Here is a 25,894-nt window from a genome sequence, read left to right on the forward strand (position 1 = left end):
CCACCCAATATCAGGCAGTGATGCAGCCTGTCAGGAAGTACATATACGTCACCACAAATAACCCGGAGATCCATTTGCTTGTGGGCATTCTCAATAAATCCAATAACCGAAACAGAATCAATGGAAGCCCGCACCAACGGGATGGGCAAATAGTCAATGGGGTAGGTCGCTTCTCTGGAAGGAACCGGACAGCTTACGTTCCGGAAGTACAAGGAGAGGTTGGGATTACTAGCTGGTGGAACTGCCAGACGCTAAAGGGCATAGGTTAAATGTGAGAGGGGGAAGAGTTCACAGAGGTGTTATGAGGTGTTGTTTTTTCAAAACAGAGAGCACTTGGTGCCTGGGGAGATGGTGGAAGCAGGAAGTGACATTTCAAAGGCATTCAAATAGGCACATCAGGGGAAGTGGTGGCCCCAGTTATGATAATATTATTATCCTCTATGTGCTGTGTGTGTGACTCTGTGTATTGTCTATTACACCTTGGCCCGGAGGGACGATGTTCCATTTAGCTGTACACAGGTGCATGATTAATGACAATTAAACTTGAACTTGACTGTATTTAAGATGTATTTAAACAGGCTCAGTACGTGATTTCGGAGGGAATGGAGGGATAAGGGACATGTGCGGGCAGATGGGATTAGTTTGGGTTGCTTCATGGTCAGTGCAGACACTGTGGGCCAAAGGGTCTGTGCTACACTCTGAAGCACCTCGTCCACAATGGAGAAGGCGAACGTGGATTGAGTGAGCACTGTGCAGGGCCACTCAGACCTCAGTTCTATACGCCTGTTGTCTTAGTTCTCCATCTCACTCTGCGGCCCTCCACGTTATCCACGCCCCTCTGCAACATCGCCCCTCAGCCGCCTTTGCTCCAGGGAAATCAGTGACGGCCTATCCAGTCTCTCCTTATAACCCACGTCCTCCAGTCTCAGTAACATGCTTCTGAATCTTTTCCACACCCTCTCCACAGCTTAATCATCACGTCCTCCGACTCAGCAACCAGAACTGCCCGCGGTACTTCAAGCGAGGTCTCACTGAACACCTTGTAAGCTGTAACACGACGTCCCAGTTCCTATACTCAACGAACGCCAGCATGCCGATTTGTTTCAGATTTACAGAACGTGTCGTATCAGGAAAGGTTGAGCCAGCTGGGGCTTCTCTCTTGGCAAACTTGAATGTTTCACCAGGCAGGATTCTAGCCTGCAAATCAGGGAAAACAGCAAAAGTTGCATTCCTAACCTCCAGCTCATCACTAAATGTCACCGTCTGGCATCATCATCCTTCAACCCTTTCACAACCAGCTTCATGTTAACATTGCTCCTGCTGATCTATATTCAACGCTGGACAGATAAAGCTCAACGGCGGCCCGTCCGCTTTGCTCTTTGCAAGAATGATGTTCTTCATCACCTCCCCCCCCACCCCCACTGCCTCTCCCCACTTCCTTTGGAGACTCGCTGGGCCTTCCCCTCATCGTTTATCTACCGCAGATTTTGCTTGGTGCCACTTGCTTTGCGGGCAGTATTTTCCGAATCACAAATTTTCTGGGTAAAGTGCAGAAAAAGCTCTCGTTACCCTTGGTGGAACTTGCAACATCACCATCAATCTGTTTTTTTATAATGTCAGTGGAAACAACTCACCCCCACCCCGGCCAGCCGATCCTTTCAAAACACTATGACCCTTAACCTCCTGAAGGTAAACAACTCCCAGCTCTCGAGTCGCTGCAGATTCCCGGTACTGACCTACTAAATCACCTTGTTTTTCAGAACTTCGTGCATTTGTTGGGATTGAACCAATTTATACTTCCCTCAAGGAAAGCATTGAAATATTTTCCAGTCATTGTTTTAGTGTCCACAAACACATTGCAAGCCTTTCCCCTGGGGACTGAACTTAACCCTTCAGCCTGTGATACAATCACCCGGTGTTTCCAAAGGAATTCCCCTTCCTGCAGTCACTTCCCAATTCCTGTTTGGGATGTGGGCAATGCTGTTAGTCACTTTGCAGCTGGGAGTTTCTGTGAAAGGGTTGAACTACAGAGGCCTAGAGTGGACTTGGAGCGGATGTTTCCAGTAGTGGGAGATCCCAAGACCAAGAACTCAGCCTCAGAATAGAAGGACGTCCCTTTAGAACAGAGGTGAGAAGGAAGTTCTTCAGTCAGTGGGTGGCGAATCTGCGGAATTCAGCGTTGCAAAGGGTTGCAGAGACTAAGTCATTATATACAAGGCACAGACTAATAGGTTGTAGATTGGTAAAGTGTTATGGGGAGAAGGTGGGAGAAAGGGGTTTAAAAAACAGTCAGGTGTAGACTGGGCAACCAACACCTTTGGCCCTAACTCCTGGCTGCAGCCATTTCAATTCCCCTCCCCATTCCTACGTTGGCAAACCGCAACTTAACCCTGGCCGAATCAAAGGACAATTTGCCAATTAACCTGCCAACCGGTACACCTTTGGACTGTAGGAGGAAACCGGAGCACCCGGGGGAAACCCACGCGGTCACAGCGAGAACGCTCAATCTGCTTACAGGCAGCGGCGGGAGTTGAACTGGGGTCGGCTGGAGTGTAAAGCGTCGTGTGGGTGGTGGAGAGGATGAGGGAGACGGAATGCCCAGTCCACGACCAACACTGGACTGTCCTTGGACGGGCACTTGTGGCTGGGGCAAAGTACAGTGGGCAAACCGGTCTCGCTGCTGCCTGGGGCAGAAAATAGGGCAGCCAACTGGTACACTGCAGCGTGCCGAGGGTCAGCCGTGGCTCAGTGCTTCCTTACCTCTGCCAGTGGCTCGTGGGGTGGGGAAGATCAAACGTGCTCGTGCTACCTGACGGGGATACACCCACAGAACATACGACATAGAACATGGGCAGGCTCCTCGGTCTGTGGACGTCTGCACCGAACAAGGTTCCAGATTAAACTAAATCCCTCCTGCCTGTACGTGGACCAGATCCCTCAGCCCGCTGAGTGCTCACGTGCCTATTGAAAAGCCTTGTATCCGCTCCCACCACCGCACCCCAGGCACCCATCGCCCCCTGTGTAAAAGATTTGCCCCACACATCTCATGTGTCTTGTGGTACTGTACTTTATACGTCTGCCCTGCTTAAAAGATTCTGACTTATACCCTCACAAGTTTACAAACTTCGTTCAGGTCTCCCCTCAGCGTCTGATTCTCCAATAAAAGCAACCAAATCTGCCTTAACCTCCCCTTACAGATAATACCATCTAATCAAGGCAAGTTGCTGGTAAACCTCTTCAGTGCAGTTTCTAAAGCCTCCACATCCTTCCTGTCATGGGGCGACCAGAAATGCACGCAATACTCCCAAGAACAGCCTAACCAAAGGGTTATGTGTATATATATATATACATATATATATCTGCAACATGACTTCCTTTTGGCTAATACTTAACACCTCGAGCAATGAACGCCACCTGCCTTCTTTATCACCCTGCCTGCTTGCGTAGTCACGCTCGGGGAGTTATGCTGAAAGCATCATCAGGGTCTCTCCTCCTCCCTGTTCAGGACATATACCTGCAGCGTTGTCGAAGACCCCTCCCAGCCTTCCCACAGTCTCTCTGACCTCCTGCAGAAGGCACCGCAGCACAAGAACCAGAACTGTCAGGCTGGGTAACAGCTTCTTCCCCCAGACTGTTAGACCTCTTAACATCCTGCTACCACCCGGCACACGTGTAATACCACGTCTGACCGCCCTACCCCCGCCCCACAACGCATAGACACACTCTCATCCTGCACCGGTCACTTTTCATCTCTTGCTGAGACTCTTTCACATGTTTATACAACAGTTTGTGTTATTATAACAGTGCAAATATTGTTTTATGACTCTATGTACCGAATCATAGCTATATGTGAGCTGTGTCTGACTCTACATGCCCAATCATAGCTATAACCCCAGGGCACCACTGCTCATACAAGTGGGTGCAGCTTTAAGGTAAGGGGTGGGAAGTTCAAGGGGGATATCAGAACAAGGTTTTTTACTCAGAGAGTGGTTGGTGCGTGGAATGCACTGCCTGAGTCAGTGGTGGAGGCAGATACACTAGCGAAGTTTAAGAGACTACTAGACAGGTATATGGAGGAATTTAAGGTGGGGGGTTATATGGGAGGCAAGGTTTGAGGGTTGGCACAACATTGTGGGCCGAAGGGCCTGTACTGTGCTGTACTATTCTATGTTCTATATGTGAGCTGTGTCTGACTCTACGTGTTGTGTCTGACTCTTTGCACCTTGGCCCCAGAGGAACAATGTTTTATTTAGCTCTATACATGACTTCAACTAAACTGTGGACTTGTTCCTCAACATCCCTCCGTACCTCAGTGCAATTAACGGCCCCACCATTTACTGTACTCTTTCCCCTCACATTTCAGCTCCCAAAGTGCACTGCCTTACTCTTGCTCGGTTTCAGTGATGTCCGCCATCATTCCACCCAGATCTGTTAACTTCTCCGTATGCTGCTCTTTCCTTTGACACCTCTCTATGCCAGCAGTGACTCCACCAAACTTACTAACCCAGCCACCTACGCTTTCATCCAAGTCATTTATATGAATCACAAACAGCAGAGGCCCCAGCACTGATCTGACCGAATCGGAACCAAGTTTAGTATCAGCGGCATACGCCGTCAAATCTGTTGCTTTGCGGCCGCGGTACAATGCAATACATAATAACGAAAACTATCAATTACAATAAATAGATATAAAATAAATTAACTAAGCCATGCAAAAAGAGAGGGGAAAATACTGAGCAGGTGCCCATTGAGCAATCTGATGAAGCTGAATTGAGAGTGGGGATGGAAAGCCTCTGCGTTTCAATCCAGCACATTTTCCTTGCTTTTTCTCAAAGGGAAGGTGTGCTCGGGACCCGAGTCTGCAGTCCGGGCTCCGTCACTTTCCTGCGCAACACCGCTGGTCACAGACCTCCAGCCAGAGTAAAACCCTTCCACCATTACCACCTGTCTCCTATGGGCAAGCCAGCTTGGAATCTAAACCATCCAGGTGAGTCCAACCTGCCCTGACAGCTCAGACTTTCTCATCCAGTCAGCATCCTGGTTAAACCTCTTCTGGCTCAGTCTACAGAGCCTCGATATCCTTCCATTAAAGGGGCGATCACAACTTCGCACGATATCACGAAGTGAAGTCTAACCGAAGTTTTATATGCAGTACATCTGCAAACGTGCATCCCATGCTTTTTAACCCTTTGAGAGAGCCCACTGTTGGATCGGGATGCAGAACTGTTACTTTCATTTTACTTTAACTTTCCTATGGTTGCCTGTATTTTTATATAATCTCCTGTACAGTCCAAAGGTTCCATTTAATATCAGAGAATGCATACGATGTACATCCTGAAATTCTTGTTCTCCACAGACATCCACAAAAACAGAAGAGTGCCCCAGAGAATGAGTGACAGTAAAAATGTTGCAACCTGAAGCCCCTCCCACACACAAGTAGTGGCAAAGCAACACCCCTCCCCCTCACCTCAGCAAAATGAAAGCATCAGCAGCCTCCACCCACCATAGAGAGTAACATGTAATTCTTCAAAGAATTTTCCAGTAATTACAGTACAGTTACTTCTGTGTTTTTCTAGAAACTTGGTTTTCATTAGTTAGCATGCTACTTGAATCTGCCTGTTTTACTGGTTAATTGTTATCACTGCCATATTGTTTATCTCTAGTCAGAGCCTGAGACAACCACAACTGGCTTTTCCTCTGTTCTCTCGGCTCCTCTTTCTCGTCCCCGAGGCACTTAGTAAACCGGCCGCAGGCAACAGGTTTTACGCTTCATTCTCGACTTCCAAAGAAGGAGGAACAACACCTTATATTCCGCCTGGGTAGCCTCCAACCTGATGGCATGAACATTGACCTCTCTAACTTCCGCTAATGCCCCACTTCCCCCCGTACCCCATCCATTATTTATTTATATATATATACACACATTCTTTCTCTCACTCTCCTTTTTCTCCCTCTGTCCCTCTGACTATACCCCTTGTCCATCCTCTGGGTTTTCCCCCCCTCCCCCTTGTCTTTCTCCCCGGGCCTCCTGTCCCATGATCCTCTCATATCCCTTTTGCCAATCACCTGTCCAGCTCTTGGCTCCATCCCTCCCCCTCCTGTCTTCTCTTATCATTTTGGATCTCTCCCTCCTCCTCCCACTTTCAACTCTCTTACTAGCTCTTCCTTCAGTTAGTCCTGACGAAGGGTCTCGGCCCGAAACGTCGACTGTACCTCTTCCTATAGATGCTGCCTGGCCTGCTGCATTCACCAGCAACTTTGATGTGTGTTGCTTGAATTTCCAGCACCTGCAGAATTCCTCGTGTTAAGGGTATCAGGATCCAGCACGACCGTGAGGGACGTTGCCAAAATCCCTTAAAATCCAGGTAGATACCACCCACCGCCCTGCTCTTATTAATCACCTCAATCAAAATACTCAATTGAGGGGGACACAATTGTAAGGGGATTGGAGGAAAGCGTGGGGGGGGGTGTCAGATGTAAGCTCTTCACACAGTAAGTGGTGGGTAGTAGTGGCAGATGCATTAGGGGGCACTTAATTAACTCTTAGATAGGCACGTGGACGATAGAACAACGGAGCGCTATGTAGGAGGGAAGGGTTAGATGGATCTCACAGTTTAAAGGTCAGCTACCATCATGAGCTGAAAGACCTGTGATGCTCTATGCTCTAAGTGTCAGCTGCGGGAAACACGGCACCAGAGGAATCGGGCGCCTGTGAGAGATGCTGGGAGTCAAATCTTATTCTCAGTGACAAGGGTCCGTGGTAGTAGCGAGAACTGTGAGCCACAGGCAGGTCCCCTCCTTCGGGGCCTTCTCCTCCACTGTCCAATAGGAGGGTACGTGCCTCTGGCTCACAGTTACCCCTTGTGGGGTAAAGAACAGTGAGGGCTATTAACTAACAAATAGGGATGTAGATTGTGCTGATGTGAAAACAGGGATCTACAGACACCAAATGCAGCAGTGACAACACCCTGCTTTCAGAAACTTCACTAATTTTGTCACTCGCATATCAGAAACTTGGATTTGCTGTAAGACCTGTGGAGAATCATTTCATTCTGTCATCAGGACCTAGTCCGTTATTTAATCTTCCTGTAGCCACCATTCTGTTATCAAATTGTAGTTCTCCTGGTAATCTTGTCAACTCAGAACACAAACGCTGTACCCAATTCCTCTCCAATACGCAAGCTTTGGCTAGTCTCCTGCTGTGCACCAGTCTTTAATAAATCGCCCCTTATTTCTTACACCAGCTCCGTCTGAACTTTCAGTTGGTGTCTGTACCGCTCGACCACCATCACAGAAACCCCTGCCTGGCCATTGAGTTGTTTGTTGTATTGAGAGGATGCTGCATCAACTTCCCCCCTCACGAAAGCACCTCATTGGCTGGGCAGCACTTGGAGATGACTCAAGGCCAGAAAAGGACTGACATAAATGCAAATTCATCCGTTTTGCTTCCTCCCACAAAACAACCAACTTATTTTTCACAAGCAGCCTGTAAACCACACAGCTCGAGAGAGGAACTGAACGTATGCAAACCCACACACAGCACAATTCCAGACGTGGTCCACAGCAAAACACATCAGCAGCTTTGGGGAGATTCATCTTGCCCCGCTCCCTCCAGCCTGTGCTGTACAATTACACCGTTTCTCGTCTGCATCTAAACTCCCATTTTCCTGTCTACCTCTAGTTTTTTTCCCCACAGCACCAGATTCAGGAACAGATACCATCAGGTATGAGGAACAGAACCATACCTCCACACACCTCCAGGTTCAGGAACCGCTACTTCCCTTCGGCCATTAGGTTCTTGAATCAATCTGCACAACTCTAAACCTACCTCAGCCATGGAACACTATGGACCATCTCTTCAGCTACTAGTGTTCGACTGAGTTGTTTTTTTTTGTACGATGGTCTTGTTTTGCAGTCTTTCTTATCACTGTGTTGTATAATTTTACATATAACTTATATTCTGTCTGCGGTGCCTGTGATGCTGCAAGAAAACTTTTCACTGTACCTGTACCTCACCGTACCTGTGTGTACGACAATAAACCTGATTGAAACCTGAACTCAACATCTCCTGACACCCAACAAACGCCGACCAACATACTAAAAGCCGGGGGAAGCTCAGCATTTGTGAAGGGGAATAGACGACTTGGGTCAGTTTGGACTGAAAGAAAGACGGGAGGTTGCTGGTATAAAAAGATGGGGGAGGAAGCGAGAGGGAGAGAGCCAAGGCAGTGGGGGCCAGCTGGATCGGGAGAGAGGAAAGAGATCCTGGTGGAACAGTTACCGGGAGCTCGAGCCGCCGGGCTGTGCTTAGCTTCACCCTGGCAGTGGGGGAAGTCGAGGGCACACATGCTGGGGAGGGAAAGGGGAGAATTAAAATGGCTGGGATGGAGAGCTCCAGACGGCCTGTGGGCGGATGCAGCGAAGGTGGTCGGTGAAGCGGTCTATCTGCGGCTGTCTCACCGACCTTGGGCGGCCTGCAGTTGTACTCGTTGAACGGTCCCATTTAATATCAGAGAAGGTATACAATATAGAACCTGAAATTCTTACTCTTCACAGACATCCATGAAACAGAAGAAAAATCCCCAAAGAATGAATGACAGAAAAAATGCAAGAACCCCCAAAGCCCCCTGTCCTCTCCCAAACACAGCAGCGAGCACCATCAGTCCTCCCGCCCCCCCCTCCCCCAACTTATTCTTGTGTTTTATTTTGTGCTGGAGGCACAGTCTGCGTCTCCAAAAGCCCATCAACCTCAGCAAGTCGGTTCTCAGGAACTGAAACTAACTGGGCTGAGTACTGGGTACACCGCGACATGCAAGCTACGTGAGTCATTTAGGTAAAGGGAGTGTGTAAGGTATGTAGTGTGCTGGAGATGGGAGACTGGCTGTGACACTGATCTTTGCAGGGTGACACACACAGGGAAGTGGGCAAGTGGATGGAACATAAAGAAAGAAAATGTGAGATTATTTATCCCGGTAGGAAGAATAAAAGGGGACGATGAGATTTTCCCCTGGGAGGTAGCATGAGCCCAATGGGCCGAATAGCCTCCCCCTGTGTCAATACAAGTTGAAGTGGGAAGCTAGACACTGTGAACAGTCAGAGGCTCTGGTGTGATGGTTCGCTAAATGCCTTAATGCTCACATGACGGAACACAATCAGTTACGACACGAGTGTAAAGTGGCTATAGACTCAAGTGGCATGAGAGTCCAGCGTCCTGGGGGGCACAGCCTCAGGACAGAGGAACGTCTCTTTAGAACTGGGTTGAAGGGGCATCTCTTCAGCCGGATACTTGTTTGTCTCGTGCGAGGAAGTCGTTGCCCGAGAGGATTGCGGAGGCTCAGTCGCTGGGGATATTTAAAGCCGAGTTTGATGGGTTCATGACTGATAAAGCGGTGAACACAGGGAGCAGGCAGGAGAATAAGATTTTTAAAAATCAGTCATGATAGGAGGGCAGAGCAGACTCGATAGGCTGAATGGCCTAATTCTGCTCCTATACTATATGGATTGCAAAGGGATGTGGGTATAGGAATGGAAAGGTCTCGTACAAAACTCCTGTAAGACCATATCTGGAGCTTGATCTTTGTAACTAAAGGCAGATTACTCAGTATTTGGTCTGGAATTGAGTGCAGTTCAGATTGATTACACCGATTCCTGGTTATGATAGAGTGCGATTGCATCGTACTTACTGGAATTTAGATGATTGAGAAACCATCCCATTGAGACATGCAAGATCCTGAGAGGGACTGAGAACACAGAGAGTGAGACACTGCTTTCTGAGGCTGCAGAATTCTGACGCGAGGGCTCGATCTGAGGACCAGGAGCTGGCTGTGTACAAGTGAGATGAGGAGAGATCTGCACGTCTTTGGAAGTCAGCCATGGGAAGTGGAGGCTCATTGCACAGTGCAGTTAAGATTGGATTTCAGTTCACTAAGAGAATTAAGGGATTACAGAGACTAGCTGGGAAAGTAAACTTGAGAGGCAGGACCAGATACAAGCTTTCGGTGGAGTTGGTTCAAACGGCTTATTGCTGCTTCCCTCTCTGATGTGGACATCTGTGGGACTTTTGGGGGACTCTCCAGATTGTGTGGTGAGGTGCTGGACCTGGACACCCAAAGCTACGATTTTTAAATTGGTGCCCCCTCTTAAACATGAATAGTATTGCCTCCCGATAATCTCCCCCATGCCCCTCCCGCCAGGAGGACGGCTCCTCTGTACCCATCCTACCAACAGCTTCTGACACTTTCATCACCTTGTTCAAAGCGCCGTGCAGTGCAAGGAGCTACACGTGTCTCAGCGTTTCAACCCAACCCCCTCCCTCTGGGCGTATCGCACGATGGCGCAGGCACAACTCTCCACCCACTCGCCACAAGGCTGACCTTTGCCCTCAATTTGCCTGTGTCACACGGCAGCGGGGCCACGCGGTGAGGGGGGGGGAATCGCTCAGCGCCCTCGCTGCACATTCACAGCCTCACTAGTCTTCACATTCTCCAGTACATTCAGCCAGAGACTCATTCCACCGAGATGCAGCACAGAGCGTCATAGGAAGTCATTCCTGCCTGTGGCCATCAAACTTTACAACTCCTCCCTTGGAGGATCAGACACCCTGAGCCAATAGGCTGGTCCTGGACTTATTTCCTGGCATAATTTACATATTACTATTCAACTATTTATGGTTTTATTACTATTTAATTATTTATGGTGCAACTGTAACGAAAACCAATTTCCTCCAGGATCAATAAAGTATGACTATGACTATAAAAGACCTCAGCATCAACCCAGTATGTGTGCCAACGCCCCCAGTCAGCAGTGACATCCCAACAGACCCTTCACCCTTCTCACTCACCTTCGTTCCATTAATATGCTCTCCTAACTCAATCAGACAGGGCATAGAGTCATAAAACATGGGAACAGGCCCTTCAGACCATCTGGCCCATGCCGACCAAGATACCCAGCATTTGCTCCATGTGTGTCCCATATTCCTTTAAAAACTAGGGCTTCAGAACCTATTTTATGCCATGGACCAATTCCATTAACCAAGAGGTCTGTAGACCCAGTAAACCTTTCCTATCCACATACCTGCCTGTGTGTCTTTTTAACGTTAACGTACCTGGCTCTATCACATCCTCTGGTAATGCATCCTATACACAAGACCATAAGACACTGGAGCAGAATTCGAGCACACACACAACACCCTCTGGCTGTAAAAGTTGCTGCCCGTGTTCTTATTCAATCTTCCCCCCCCCCCACCCCCCTCACACTAAATCCACGCCGTCTAGTTCTCGATTCCCCATCTCTGGCAAAACCACACATAGATAGGAGATGTTTGGAGGGATATAGGCCAAACACAGGTAACTGGGGATGGCTCAGGAAGGCACCCCTGTCATCATGGATGAGTTATACTGAAGGGGCTGTTTCTGTGCTGTCATACTGTGAGACCTTATCTCTCAACATCTCTGCCTCTGCACTTGGTTCCACTTTCAATACACCTCAGCAAGAGAACCAGGTTGCCCTCACAGTAATGGAAAGACCAATGACGAGACTGCCCAAGAAGAATTAAACACACACACACACACACACACACACGAATAAACTCCTCTTAGCTGGGTACAGTGATCGATTATAGCCGACATTTCGATGACAAACACTGTCATTCCTCAGGGATGAGGTATAGGGTCGTTACCGTACTGTAATTTAATGTTTTCTGTTCTATCTCGCACTGCACTGCTGCCGCAAAACAACAAATTTCCCGACATCAGCCAGTGACATTAAACCTGATGGTGAATCTGATTCCTTGCGTCCCGAAACGAAGCGGATGGATCTACAAGATGTGGAAGGGTGCTGAGGAATGTCGCAGCACATAACTATCCGATGACTGGAGACACATTGACAAGCTGAGCAGCAGAGAGCAGCCAGCTGTTGGCCTGACAGTCACAGAGTGGCATTCATTCACAGACAGCCCAGGAATGGCGGGCAAGATCTGCGGGGACTTGCAGGAAGGAGTCGGGGTGGGGGGAGAAAGGATCCCAGTTGCACTCATTTGGACAAATTTCACATCCTTGGGATTTGGGGTAACTTGACTGCTTTCATCGTCACTGCCAGTGATCAGTGTGATTGGATTCCACACGTAATGTGTGTACGAGGAGAGTAGGCATCAGTAAGAAAAATAGAGGATTCAGAGTGAGAGTGAGAGAGAGAGAGAGAGAGATAGATAGATAGAGATGGAGAGAGACAGATAGATAGGGAGAGATTGGGAGGGAGAGAGAGAGAGATTGGGGGAGAGAGAGATGGAGGGGGGAGAGGTGGAGGGGGGGAGAGATGGAGGGGGGAGAGATGGAGGGGGGGAGAGATGGAGGGGGGAGAGATGGAGGGGGGAGAGATGGAGGGGGGGAGAGATGGAGGGGGGGAGAGATGGAGGGGGGGAGAGATGGAGGGGGGGAGAGATGGAGGGGGGGAGAGATGGAGGGGGGAGAGATGGAGGGGGGGAGAGATGGAGGGGGGAGAGATGGAGGGGGGGAGAGATGGAGGGGGGAGAGATGGAGGGGGGAGAGATGGAGGGGGGAGAGATGGAGGGGGGAGAGATGGAGGGGGGAGAGATGGAGGGGGGAGAGATGGAGGGGGGAGAGATGGAGGGGGGAGAGATGGAGGGGGGAGAGATGGAGGGGGAGAGATGGAGGGGGGAGAGATGGAGGGGGGAGAGATGGAGGGGGGAGAGATGGAGGGGGGAGAGATGGAGGGGGGAGAGATGGAGGGGGAGAGATGGAGGGGGAGAGATGGAGGGGGGAGAGATGGAGGGGGGAGAGATGGAGGGGGGAGAGATGGAGGGGGAGAGATGGAGGGGGAGAGAGGGAGAGATGGAGGGGGAGAGATGGAGGGGGGAGAGATGGAGGGGGGAGAGATGGAGGGGGGAGAGATGGAGGGGGGAGAGATGGAGGGGGGAGAGATGGAGGGGGGAGAGATGGAGGGGGGAGAGATGGAGGGGGGAGAGATGGAGGGGGGAGAGATGGAGGGGGGAGAGATGGAGGGGGAGAGATGGAGGGGGGGAGAGATGGAGGGGGGGAGAGATGGAGGGGGGAGAGATGGAGGGGGGAGAGATGGAGGGGGGAGAGATGGAGGGGGGAGAGATGGAGGGGGGGAGATGGAGGTGGAGAGATGGAGGGGGGAGAGATGGAGGGGGGAGAGATGGAGGGGGGAGAGATGGAGGGGGGAGAGATGGAGGGGGGAGAGATGGAGGGGGGAGAGATGGAGGGGGGAGAGATGGAGGGGGAGAGATGGAGGGGGGAGAGATGGAGGGGGGAGAGATGGAGGTGGAGAGATGGAGGGGGGAGAGATGGAGGGGGGAGAGATGGGGGAGAGATGGGGGAGAGATAGGGGAGAGATAGGGGGGAGAGATCGGGGGAGCAAGGGGTCGGGGAGAGAGGGAGATCGGGCAGAGAGAGATGGTGCAGGAGAGAGGGGTGGTAGAGAGAGAGGGGGGAACGTAGAGGGAAGGGGGACGGGAGTTGGGGCGAGAGGGAGAGAGAGAGACAGGGCAAGTGGGAGAGCGGGAGACATGGCAATGGGGAGAGAGAGATGTGGCAAGGGGGAGGGGGAGACAGGGCAAGATTGAGAGAGAGAGAGAGAGAGAGGGAAATTGACGGGGGGAATGGAGATGGAGAGAGAGAGGGAAATGGAGAAGTGTGAGAAGGAGCTTGAGACAGAGCAAGTGGGGAAGAGAGATAGATAGTGAGGAGATAGAGAGGGAGATTGATAGAGCAATGGGCAGGGAGTTTGAGAGGGAAAGGGGAAGATTGAGGGGGTAGTGAGGGGGACAGAGCGATTGGGGAGAGTGGGGGGAAGAGTGAGGGGGTGTGTGAGGGGGGTATTGAGAAAGTTAAAGAGAGTGAGAGATTGAGAGAAAGACACACACACACAGGCACACACCAGTAAATAAAGCGTTAAGACACAGACACACACTCATGAAATACACATACGGAGACACAGATATAGGTCAGTGCATGCACAGAATCAAACACACCCACACAGAATGTGAGTTTCACCGTCAGCCTAATTCTGTTGAGATGATTTCTATAAAAGGACGCCGACGATCGACAGGCTGTAATTTAATTGGATCACACACGTCCGATACACATCAGACATTAACAGTACTTTGAAATAGCTGAACCCAGCGTGTGAGGACGGTCATCTCTCTGTGCTGAGGATTCTGTAAAAGTGGGTGTCAGATAGTCTGGTCTCAGATATGGGGTGATCTGCTTACCATCAGTGACGAATACCCCATTGACAAGGTTAAACCTCAGTCTGCCACCCTCTGCCCAAACCACCAGTCAGTAGTGTGTGAGGCTTTACCAACTCCACTGCCTTGCGGACAGAGATGCTGAGAGCCGTTCACTCCCTTCTTTGCCCCGTCTGTCCAGTCCCTTACACCCTCTTACCTAGCTTTTTACCCTTTGCACACATCTAATGCCGGACAAATACATGCTGCTGTTAACTACACGTCTGCATTTGGCCTCCGTGGCAACACACTCCACTTCACCCTGTGGCTGAAGAAATCCCTCCTTATCTCTGTTCAAAAGTGACATCCTTCTATTCTGAGGCTCTCGTACTGATGGAGAAACCCTCTCCACATCCACTCCATCCAGGCCTTTCAGTATCTGGTAGGTTCCAATGTGATTCCAACACCACCCCCCCACAACTCCTCTGAAATCCCCAGTAAGTACGCAGTTTCCCTTTGACATATTCAGCAATCATGCCATATAAGTACATGTTCTATCCAATGTACAGAGCAGGAAACCATCTGGTCTTTGTACGAGAAGTGAGTAAAAATCCCTATCAACCCCAACTGAGTGCACAGTTCATACAGTCGACCCCTGTCCCCAGTCGACAGCACCCTCAGAGTAACCCCATCTCCACTGTCCAATGGGAACTGCTGGCTCTCCTCCGTTACAGATCACAGGCTATATCCAGATCTGTCCATTGGGGTCTATAGATCACCTATAGATCACAGGCTATATCCTGACCTGTCCATTGGGGTCTATACATCACCTATAGATCACAGGGCCATATCCTGACCTGTCCATTGGGGTCTATAGATCACCTATAGATCACAGGCCAAATCCTGACCTGTCCATTGGGGTCTATAGATCACCTATAGATCACAGGCCATATCCTGACCCTGTCTATTGGGGTCTATAGATCACCTATAGATCACAGGCCATATCCTGACCCTGTCTATTGGGGTCTATAGATCACAGGCTATATCCTGACCTGTCCATTGGGGTCTATAGATCATCTATAGATCACAGGCCATATCCGGACCCTGTTTATTGGGGTCTATAAATCACAGGCCATATCCTGACCCTGTCTATTGGGGTCTATAGATCACAGGCTATATCCTGACCTGTCCATTGGGGTCTATAGATCATCTATAGATCACAGGCCATATCCGGACCCTGTTTATTGGGGTCTATAGATCACAGGCTATATCCTGACCTGTCTATTGGGGTCTATAGGTCACCTATAGATCACAGGCTATATCCTGACCCCGTCTATTGGGGTCTATAGGTCACCTATAGATCACAGGCTATATCCTGACCTGTCTGTTGGGGTCTATACATCATCTATAGATCGCAGGCTATATCCTGACCTGTCTATTGGGGTCTATAGATCACAGGGCCATATCCCGACCTGTTGCCACTCTCCTGCAAGGACCTGGATCTGCGACCTTCTGGTTCGGCACCGAGCCCCAAAGTCGGATGCCTGTCGATGGTCATCTGTGCATTGTCGATTTCCCTCGATTTTATGAACAAAAGCTTATGGGGCAAACCCTTGTCTGCACTCCACCAGGATCTGCAGACCTCAGCAAAACTATGCAAGTACTTACAGAAACTGCCTACTCAGGGTTTAGTGCTGGAAGTTCAAAATCACAGCATTCACATCCAGATCTCTCTCTCCCTCTTGCCCCCTCACCTCCTTCTCCTCTCTCCCTGTTTCTCTTCCCCCACTCAGTTGACGACTTGCTCTTTCCTCTCTCCTTCTCGCACTCTTTCTATCTCTCCCTCCTCCCTTCCTCTCGCTTTTTCTTCTTCTCTCCAAATCTCTCTCAGTGGACTGTTTGCTCTTCTCTCCCCCTCCCTCTCTCTCTCTCTCCCTCTGCCTCTCTCTCTCTCATTCTATCAGTGGATAGTTTGTGCTTTCTCCCCCTCTCTGTTTGTCTGTCTCTCTCTCATTCTATCAGTGGACAGTTTATGCTCTCTCTCTCCCCCGCCCCCCCGACTGTCTGTCTCACTCTCTCTTGTTCTATCAATGGACAATTTGTGCTCTTTCTCCGTTTCTGTCTGCATCTCTCTCTCTCGTTCTATCAATGGACAGTTTACCCTCTAATTCTTTGCTTTCTCTCCTCCTCCCTCCCCACTCTCCTACCCTTACTCTCTCTAAATCTCCCCTCCCCACTCTCCTACCCTCACTCTCTCTAAATCTCCCCTCCCCACTCTCCTTCCCTCACTCCCTCTAAATCTCCCCTCCCCACTCTCCTACCCTCACTCTCTCTAAATCTCCCCTCCCCACTCTCCTACCCTCACTCCCTCTAAATCTTCCCTCCCCACTCTCCTTCCCTCACTCTCTCTAAATCTCCCCTCCCCACTCTCCTTCCCTCACTCTCTCTAAATCTTCCCTCCCCACTCTCTCTAAATCTCCCCTCCCCACTCTCCTACCCTCACTCTCTCTAAATCTCCCCTCCCCACTCTCCTACCCTCACTCCCTCTAAATCTCTCCTCCCCACTCTCCTTCCCTCACTCTCTCTAAATCTCCCCTCCCCACTCTCCTTCCCTCACTCTCTCTAAATCTTCCCTCCCCACTCTCTCTCAATCTCCCCTCCCCACTCTCCTTCCCTCACTCTCTCTAAATCTTCCCTCCTCACTCTCTCTAAATCTCCCCTCCCCAGTCTCCTTCCCTCACTCTCTCTAAATCTCCCCTCCCCACTCTCCTACCCTCACTCTCTCTAAATCTCCCCTCCCCAGTCTCCTTCCCTCACTCTCTCTAAATCTCCCCTCCCCACTCTCCTTCCCTCACTCTCTCTAAATCTCCCCTCCCCACTCTCCTTCCCTCACTCTCTCTAAATCTTCCCTCCCCACTCTCTCTAAATCTCCCCTCCCCACTCTCCTACCCTCACTCTCTCTAAATCTCCCCTCCCCACTCTCCTACCCTCACTCTCTCTAAATCTCCCCTCCCCACTCTCCTACCCTCACTCCCTCTAAATCTCTCCTCCCCACTCTCCTTCCCTCACTCTCTCTAAATCTCCCCTCCCCACTCTCCTTCCCTCACTCTCTCTAAATCTTCCCTCCCCACTCTCTCTCAATCTCCCCTCCCCACTCTCCTTCCCTCACTCTCTCTAAATCTTCCCTCCTCACTCTCTCTAAATCTCCCCTCCCCAGTCTCCTTCCCTCACTCTCTCTAAATCTCCCCTCCCCACTCTCCTACCCTCACTCTCTCTAAATCTCCCCTCCCCAGTCTCCTTCCCTCACTCTCTCTAAATCTCCCCTCCCCACTCTCCTTCCCTCACTCTCTCTAAATCTTCCCTCCCCACTCTCTCTAAATCTCCCCTCCCCACTCTCCTACCCTCACTCTCTCTAAATCTCCCCTCCCCACTCTCCTACCCTCACTCTCTCTAAATCTCCCCTCCCCACTCTCCTACCCTCACTCCCTCTAAATCTCTCCTCCCCACTCTCCTTCCCTCACTCTCTCTAAATCTCCCCTCCCCACTCTCCTTCCCTCACTCTCTCTAAATCTTCCCTCCCCACTCTCTCTCAATCTCCCCTCCCCACTCTCCTTCCCTCACTCTCTCTAAATCTTCCCTCCTCACTCTCTCTAAATCTCCCCTCCCCAGTCTCCTTCCCTCACTCTCTCTAAATCTCCCCTCCCCACTCTCCTACCCTCACTCTCTCTAAATCTCCCCTCCCCAGTCTCCTTCCCTCACTCTCTCTAAATCTCCCCTCCCCACTCTCCTTCCCTCACTCTCTCTAAATCTCCCCTTCCCACTCTCCTTCCCTCACTCTCTCTAAATCTTCCCTCCCCACTCTCTCTAAATCTCCCCTCCCCACTCTCCTACCCTCACTCTCTCTAAATCTCCCCTCCCCACTCTCCTTCCCTCACTCTCTCTAAATCTTCCCTCCCCACTCTCTCTAAATCTCCCCTCCCCACTCTCCTACCCTCACTCTCTCTAAATCTCCCCTCCCCACTCTCCTACCCTCACTCCCTCTAAATCTCTCCTCCCCACTCTCCTTCCCTCACTCTCTCTAAATCTCCCCTCCCCACTCTCCTTCCCTCACTCTCTCTAAATCTCCCCTCCCCACTCTCCTTCCCTCACTCTCTCTAAATCTCCCCTCCCCACTCTCCTACCCTCACTCCCTCTAAATCTCCCCTCCCCACTCTCCTTCCCTCACTCTCTCTAAATCTTCCCTCCCCACTCTCTCTCAATCTCCCCTCCCCACTCTCCTTCCCTCACTCTCTCTAAATCTTCCCTCCCCACTCTCTCTCAATCTCCCCTCCCCACTCTCCTTCCCTCACTCTCTCTAAATCTTCCCTCCTCACTCTCTCTAAATCTCCCCTCCCCAGTCTCCTTCCCTCACTCTCTCTAAATCTCCCCTCCCCACTCTCCTTCCCTCACTCTCTCTAAATCTTCCCTCCCCACTCTCTATAAATCTCCCCTCCCCACTCTCCTTCCCTCACTCTCTCTAAATCTCCCCTCCCCACTCTCCTTCCCTCACTCTCTCTAAATCTTCCCTCCCCACTCTCCTTCCCTCACTCTCTCTAAATCTCCCCTCCCCACTCTCCTTCCCTCACTCTCTCTAAATCTTCCCTCCCCACTCTAAATCTCCCCTCCCCACTCTCCTTCCCTCACTCTCTCTAAATCTCCCCTCCCCACTCTCTTTCCCTCACTCTCTCTAAACCTCCTCTCCCCACTCTCTCCCTTGCTCATGGGGAGGTCAATGACTGTCTTTGACTCTCAGTTGATCAGAGAGAGGGAGGTCTGCCGACTGCACACACGGGGTTATGTTGGGATGGGGAGTGTGTGGGTAGGGGGGAGATAAAGGTCTCGTTCTCACCTTCCTCCGGGTTGCCCCAGCCTTCACCAGGCAAGACCTTCGCAGGCTCAGGTAGCCGCCGATCACCAGGATCTCCTCGGCCGTTGGGTACCTCTTCTTGGCCGGCGCTGCTGGGGACGGTGCGGCGGCCGGGGGTGCCTCCGTGCCGTTCTCCGCCGTTGCCGCTGCTGCTCTGCTGGCCGCCATCTTTCGGGGGTTGATGGTGATGGTGCGCCCCGCTTTCCTCTGCGGAGTGAGGCCCGGCCGGCATCCCCCCCACAATCCGCGGGGCCCCTGCCCTTCGCCGGGCTCCGTCCCGGGGCTCCCGCCTGGGCTCTGGGTCGCCAGCCCGGGCCTAGCGAATAGCCGGGCCTCCTGCTTCTCTCCCTCGGACCCCCGCAACCCGCTCATGGCCAAGTCCTGGTGGGGGGCCGGCTGCTCGGGGGACTCGGGCCTGTCCGGGCTTACTTCGGCCTCCTGGGCCCAGGGCCCATCTCCCTCCGCTTCTGCCTCTCCTCCTCCTCCGCCTGCCCACTCCGCTGCAGCAGGGCAGGAAGCGGCTGTGGCTGCAGCTGCCGCAGGCAGGCAGTCGGAGGCCGGCCCAGCACAGGAAGGGGAAGAGCTGCTGATTGGCTGCAGCTCCAGATGGCTGCCGGCCCCGGGGCTACCGCAGGCCTCAGGCTCGGGTGGGCGGGCAGTGGGGAGGGGGAGGGCGAGGGGGGGCGGCTCGGCCCCCTGGGCTTGGCTTACCCCCCCCAGGAGCCCTGCACCCTGTTCGTCCTCCCCGGGCCTCTCCGCCGGCCGTTCTCCCGCCAAGCCAGCGCCCTCCTCCACATAGTTGCCATCCGTCAGGGGCAAGGAGGAGGTGGGAGGGGGAGGCTCAGGCTTCCGTGCCTCTGGGGGTGGCCCCCCGCAGGGGGGGCCGCGGGTCAAGGGGAGCGAGGGGAGCCGCGGGAGGGGCTCGGTGCTGCGGGAGCGGGCCGTCACACCCCGTCGCTGGCCAAAGCGGCTCAGCAGTCGACTGACCCTCCCCCGCCGGGGCTCCTGCTCCCTCTCCTCCTCCTCTTCCTCGCCCTCCGCCTCCTCCTGCTCCCTCCCCAAACAGCTCAGGTCCTCTACGCTCCGGGTCAGGGGCTCCGGGGCCAGGGGGCGCCTGTGCGTGCCCGCCCTCCTGCCCGGCTGCTCTACCGCGGCAGCCCAGCCCGCCTGGGCCGAGGGGAGAGGAGGGGGCGGCGACAGCTGCCGCGGCCTGACCCCGGGACCCCGCCTCGCCCCGGCCCCCTCGTCCCATCGCCTTCTCTCCTGCCTCACGAAGGGGTTGCGGTTGACGGGGGCGATGGCCTCGCACAGCACCGACGCCTCCTGGGTGCCGGGATCGCCGGAGCCAGCGGGGAGGGGCTCCTCGGCCTGGTCCGGAGGCTGCGGGGCCGGGTGCGGCCGGGGGCCCAGGCGGCTCCTCCTCCGCCGTTCCATCACCTCCTTCTTCCAGGCCGGGATGCTGGCCAGCCTTGCCAGTTCCTCCTCCTCCTTCCTCCTGCCCTCCTCCTCATCCCTCCTCTTCCTCTCCAAAAGCTGCGCCTTCCACTTCGGGAGGGAGGCCATCCTAGGAGACCCCGGCCCTGCTCCCCGAGTCCCCACCCCTGGTGGGGGGGGGGCTGTGCCAGCACGTCCTGAGTCCCGTTCCCCCCTCCCGGGCACCACTCGAGTCTTTACGGGATTGGAGGCAGTGTCCCAGGCATCACTGGTCTCCTCAATTTCCCAAATCGAACCTACAGGTCCCTATCCCTGCCCCAGGCAGGACTCAATGCCTGATCCAAGTGGTTTTACCGCTCCCCACTTCACCTCACCCCACACCCACACACACTTCAACCCCTAACTCCTGGCTCAGGACACCCTCCACCGTACAGACCCACAGCCCATGGCCAGACCCACGTCTGCTTCCCTCCTGACCCAACCCCCTCAAGAGGTGAATTCCTCCCTCCGTCCCTCCTCAATGTCCGCTCCGAGAATGAATTCACAGTGCTCAGTCCATTGTCTGCTCCGGGGCGGACCGCCCTCGCCGTGCCCGGATGAATTTACCCTCGTCTCTGAGCATGGAGCGGCTGTGTCGGTGCAGCCGACGTGATTCCAGTTAAATCTGGATCTGCTTAAGGCTGAGCGCGCCTCTCTCTCTCTCCAGCCCCGGGACAAGCTGCCTTTTCCTCTTCTGGTCCCGCCCGCCTCGCAGACAATAGGAGCCGCTCCGCACGGTCCGGGCAACCCGCCAGGGCAGGGAGATCCCCGGCGGAAGGCTGCCTCCTTTCCCCGGGATCACCAGGGCTGGCTGGGGCCGGGTGTTGTAAGAGAGCGGGCTCTCTCCTCCTCCGGCTCACGCACCCAAGCCCCAGGGCTCCCGGCGGCGAATTAACGAAAGGCTGAGCCGCCGCCCACTGTTCGTGGGAGAAAGGGAGAGAGCATCCGGGAGAGGGCAGGAAACGGGGACGGAGAGAGACAGTCAAAACAGAGAGCGCGATGGAGCTGGAAGGGGAGAGGGATCGGTACACGAGGGCTGGGGTCAGGAGAACGGTGGGGGGGATAACAGCAATAGAGAGGGAAAAGATAACGGAATAGCGAGAGAGAGAGGGGAAAGATAACTGGAGTAGAGAGAGTGAGAGAGAAAGGGGAACGATAACTAGAAAAGAGAGAGATAGAGAGGAAAGATAACTGGAAAAGAGAGAGAGAGAGGAAAGATAACTGGAATATACAGAGGGGCAGAAAGAGAGATAGCAAAGTTAACGGAATAGAGAGGGCGAGAAAGGGGAGAGATAGAAAGAACAGATAACAAATAGAGATGGGAGAAAGGGAGAGAGTAAAGTTAACTTTGCAACAGAGAGGAGAAGAAAATTAGAGAGAGAGAAAAGATAACAGGAGTAGAGAAAGAAAAAAGGGAGATATGGGAGAATTGGAAGAGGGAGAGAGAGAAAAATAGAGTAAAAGGAATAGAGAAGGAAGGGTAGCAAAGGGGAATAAAGGTCAGAGGGTGAGAGAGGGCAGGAGGGGAGACAACAGAGGGTGATAGCGGTGAGAGAACAGTAGAGAGAAGGGAAGACTGCTAGAGAGAGAACGTTGGAGGGACAGGGCAATAGAGGGAGGGAGGGCAGCAAGTAGTAGGGACAGGAGGGGTAGTGGACAGAGAGGAAAGAGGGAGGGAGGATGGCAGAAAAGTGAGTGAGTTTCCACCTTTCAGTTCTCTTGATTCATGAACCTGTATGCAAGATTTTACTTCCTGTCCTCTCTCTTGCCCTTTGAATCACCGACCCTGGTTTGCTCATCCTCGTTCTTCCCTCCACCCCTCTCCCCCCCACTCTTCCTCTCTCTCTCTTTCACACATGCATTCTCTTTCATTTTGTATCCCATAAGACCATAAGACAAAGGAGCAGAAGTCGACCATTCGGCCCATCGAGTCTGCTCTGCCATTTTATCATGAGCTGATCCATTCTCCCATTTAGTCCCACTCCTCCACCTTTTCACCATAACCTTTGATGCCCTGGCTACTCAGATACCTATCAATCTCTGCCTTAAATACACCCAATGACTTGGCCTCCACTGCTGCCCGTGGCAACAAATTCCATAGATTCACCACCTTCTGACTAAAAAGATTCCTTCACATCTCTGTTCTGAAAGGGTGCCCTTCAATCCTTAAGTCATGCCCTCTCGTAGTAGACTCCCCCATCATGGGAAACAACTTTGCCACATCCACTCTGTCCATGCCTTTCAACATTCGAAATGTTTCTATGAGGTCTCCCCTCATTCTTCTAATCTCTAAGAAATACAGTCCAAGAGCGGACAAACGTTCCTCATATGTTAACCCTCTCATTCACGGAATCATTCTAGTGAATTTTCTCTGTACCCTCTCCAATGTCAGCACATCCCTTCTTAAATAAGGAGACCAGAACTGCCCACAGTACTCCAAGTGAGGTCTCACCAGTGCCTTATAGAGCCTCAACATCACATCCCTGCTCCTATACGCTATTCCTCTAGTTATAATAGTTATTATAAATTACTATAATTGCACACTATTCCTCTAGTTATAATAGTTATTATAAATTACTATAATTGCACATATAGATGGAGACCTAACATAAAAATTTTTATGTATATGAAGGATGTAAGTGATAAAGTCAATTCAATTCCCGGATGGAATATGAGGTGTTGCTCCGTCAGCCTGTGTTTCACCCCATCAGTTAGCATTCTCTTTACGAATCATACAGCGGGATATCCAAATTCCTCCTCACCTCAGAGCTCTACAGCTTCTTAGCATTTAGATATATTTGTTATTAGTGCAGTGCAGGTAGACAAAGTGCAAAGGTCATGGCGAGGTAGATTGGGAGTTCAAAATTCACCTTTAGCGTCTGAGAGCTCTGTTCTAGACTCTGGTAGCAGCAGGGTGGATGCTGTGTTTGAATGTGGCTCCTGCCCAAGCACTGGTCCCTTCTCCACCACACACAAATGTGCAGTGGGGAGATGTACTGCCTGGATTAGAGAGCATGTCTTATGAGGGAGGGTTGAGTGAGCTGGGGCTTTTCTCTTTAGGGTGAAGGAGGATGAGAGGTGACTCAACAGAGGTGTACAAGACAATAAGAGGCACAGATCGAATGGACAACCAGAGTTTTTTTATTAGACCAGGAATGGCTAATAAAAGGGGGCATAATTTTAAGGTGATTGGAGGAAAGCACAGGGAGGGTGTCTTGGAGGCAAGTTTTTTTACACAGAGAACGGTCTGCCAGGGCTGGGAGAGGCAGATACATTCGGTACATTTAAGAAACTTTTAGATAGGTACGTGGTAGTAAAAGGAGGGTTATGAGGGAGGGAAGAGTTAGATTGATCTTGGAGTAGGTTAAAATGTTAGCACATTGCAAGCCCAAGGCCCTATTCAATGGTCTATCTAAATGTTTGCCACAAGTGAACACTATTAAAATGGGAAAAAGTTTGCTCGAAAAGTTTGCAGGGAGTGAGACAGGAAACAGATGGAGCTCAAAGAGTTGACAAGGAATGTCCAGCCTTCAGCAAATGTTCTTAACGGTTTCCCCTCACTGACACTTGTGAAGGGACTTCCTGGGAGAGCAATGAAGCTAGCCTGCAGGTCATCCTTGGGCAAGGTGTCGTATCTGCTTACTGCCCCCACCCTCCAAGTCAGGGTCATGTGAAGCCATGGGGGCAGGTGGGGGATGGCCGTATGAGCAGCCGGTGCACATCGCAAGTCCTGGTTATACGACCACTCACAGCAAGCGGACAATCTCGGAGGAGTATTGATAATGGCTGGGGTCACCCGTCTGCTAAAGGCACTGGCCAGAGGAAGGCAAAAGCAAAAAGCTTCTGTAGAAAAATTTGCCCAGAACAATCATGGTCATGGAAAGGCCATGATTGCCACATCATATGACAAGGCACATGATGAACGAACGAACACTACCCGTATATATGTGTGTTAAATGTATAAGTTATTTTTCCAGCTTCCATTACAAAGTGTATGAACCTCTTTACTCACCTATCCATTAGTATTCTTGCCATCCCACACATTTCTCTCTACTTCCCACTACAAAAAAAAATGCAGTTACCAGAAAAAGAAACAACAAACAAAAAGTGCTGGAAATAGTTGGAAGGTCAGGCATGGAGAGAAACAACACTAATGACTTTTTATCAGAACTGGAAAACGGTTAAGGTAAGTACCAAGGAAGTTGGGGCGGTGGGGCAGGGGGTGGTGACAGGGAGAGCCAGAGATATCAGCAAGCACAGGCCTTTGCCAGAGTGACTGACTGACACAAGTTCTGGTGAACACAAAATAATCTGCAGATGCTGGGGTCAAAGCAACACTCACAACATGCTGGAGGAACTCAGCAGGTCAGGCAGCATCCGTGGAAACGATCAGTCAACGTTTTGGGTTCCGGCCCGAAACGTTGACTGATCGTTTCCACGGATGCTGCCCGACCTGCTGAGTTCCTCCAGCGTGTTGTGACTGTGACAAGTTCTGGTGATATTGGCTAAAGGAAAAGGGGTCACTGTTTTCTTTAGACCATTCGTATACCTCTGGCTGCATTCTCCATCCTATCTCAGCAGGACACCACCAGCATCATTGACTGTCTCGCAGATACTAGCGGGCATGCATTCAGAGTGAAGGGGAGGCATGCAGGGCAAGTTCCTGTGCTTCCTATGGTGGCGGGGTGGTGTCTGGGACCAGAGGACACAGCCTCAGAATAGAGAGGCATCCATTTAGAGCAGAGATGAGCAGGAATCCGATCTCAAACAGAGGAAATCTGCAGGTGCTGGAAATCCGAGCAACACACACACACACACACACACACACAAAATGCAGGAGGAACTCAGCAGGCCAGGCAGCATCTATGGAAAAGAGTACAGTCAACGTTAGCCAGAGGGCGGTGAATCTGAGGATCTGGTTGCCACAGGTGGCTGCAGAGGCCAGGTTGCTGGGTATATTTAAGGCAGAGTTTGATAGATCCTTCATTGGTCAGGGCATGAAGTGTTACAGGGAGAGGGCAGGAGATTGGGGCTGAGAGGGAAACGGATCGGCCATGATGAAATGGTGGAGTAGACTCGATGGGCCAAATGGCCTAATTCTGCTCTTGTAACTTATAGTCTTCAGTTCTTTTTACACGCAGCGTGGTGGGTGCCTGGAATAGCTGCTGGGGATGCTGGTGCATGCAGTTAAAGGCACTCAGGAGGGTCTTTATATTGAGGTACATGTGTACGCAGGAAGTAGAGGGATGTGGATCATAGGACCGTGTGCAGACAGAAGGGATTCAATGTGACAGCATCTCTAGGAAGAG

General features: G+C 51.8%; 1 protein-coding gene across 1 annotated transcript in view; it reads right to left on the reverse strand.

Moving 5' to 3' along the window:
- Positions 1-21,515, reverse strand: part of ppp1r18 (protein phosphatase 1, regulatory subunit 18) — a 39,424-nt gene extending 17,909 nt beyond the window's left edge. The window contains exon 1 of the mRNA XM_063047447.1: positions 19,095-21,515. Within this exon, the coding sequence (XP_062903517.1) occupies positions 19,095-20,675 (1,581 nt within the window). The 5' untranslated portion in view covers positions 20,676-21,515. The remainder of the gene's footprint in view (positions 1-19,094) is intronic.
- Between the last annotated feature and the right edge of the window lie 4,379 nt (positions 21,516-25,894).

This window comes from Mobula hypostoma, chromosome 5, assembly GCF_963921235.1.
Source record: "Mobula hypostoma chromosome 5, sMobHyp1.1, whole genome shotgun sequence".
Taxonomy (NCBI): Eukaryota; Metazoa; Chordata; class Chondrichthyes; order Myliobatiformes; family Myliobatidae; genus Mobula; species Mobula hypostoma.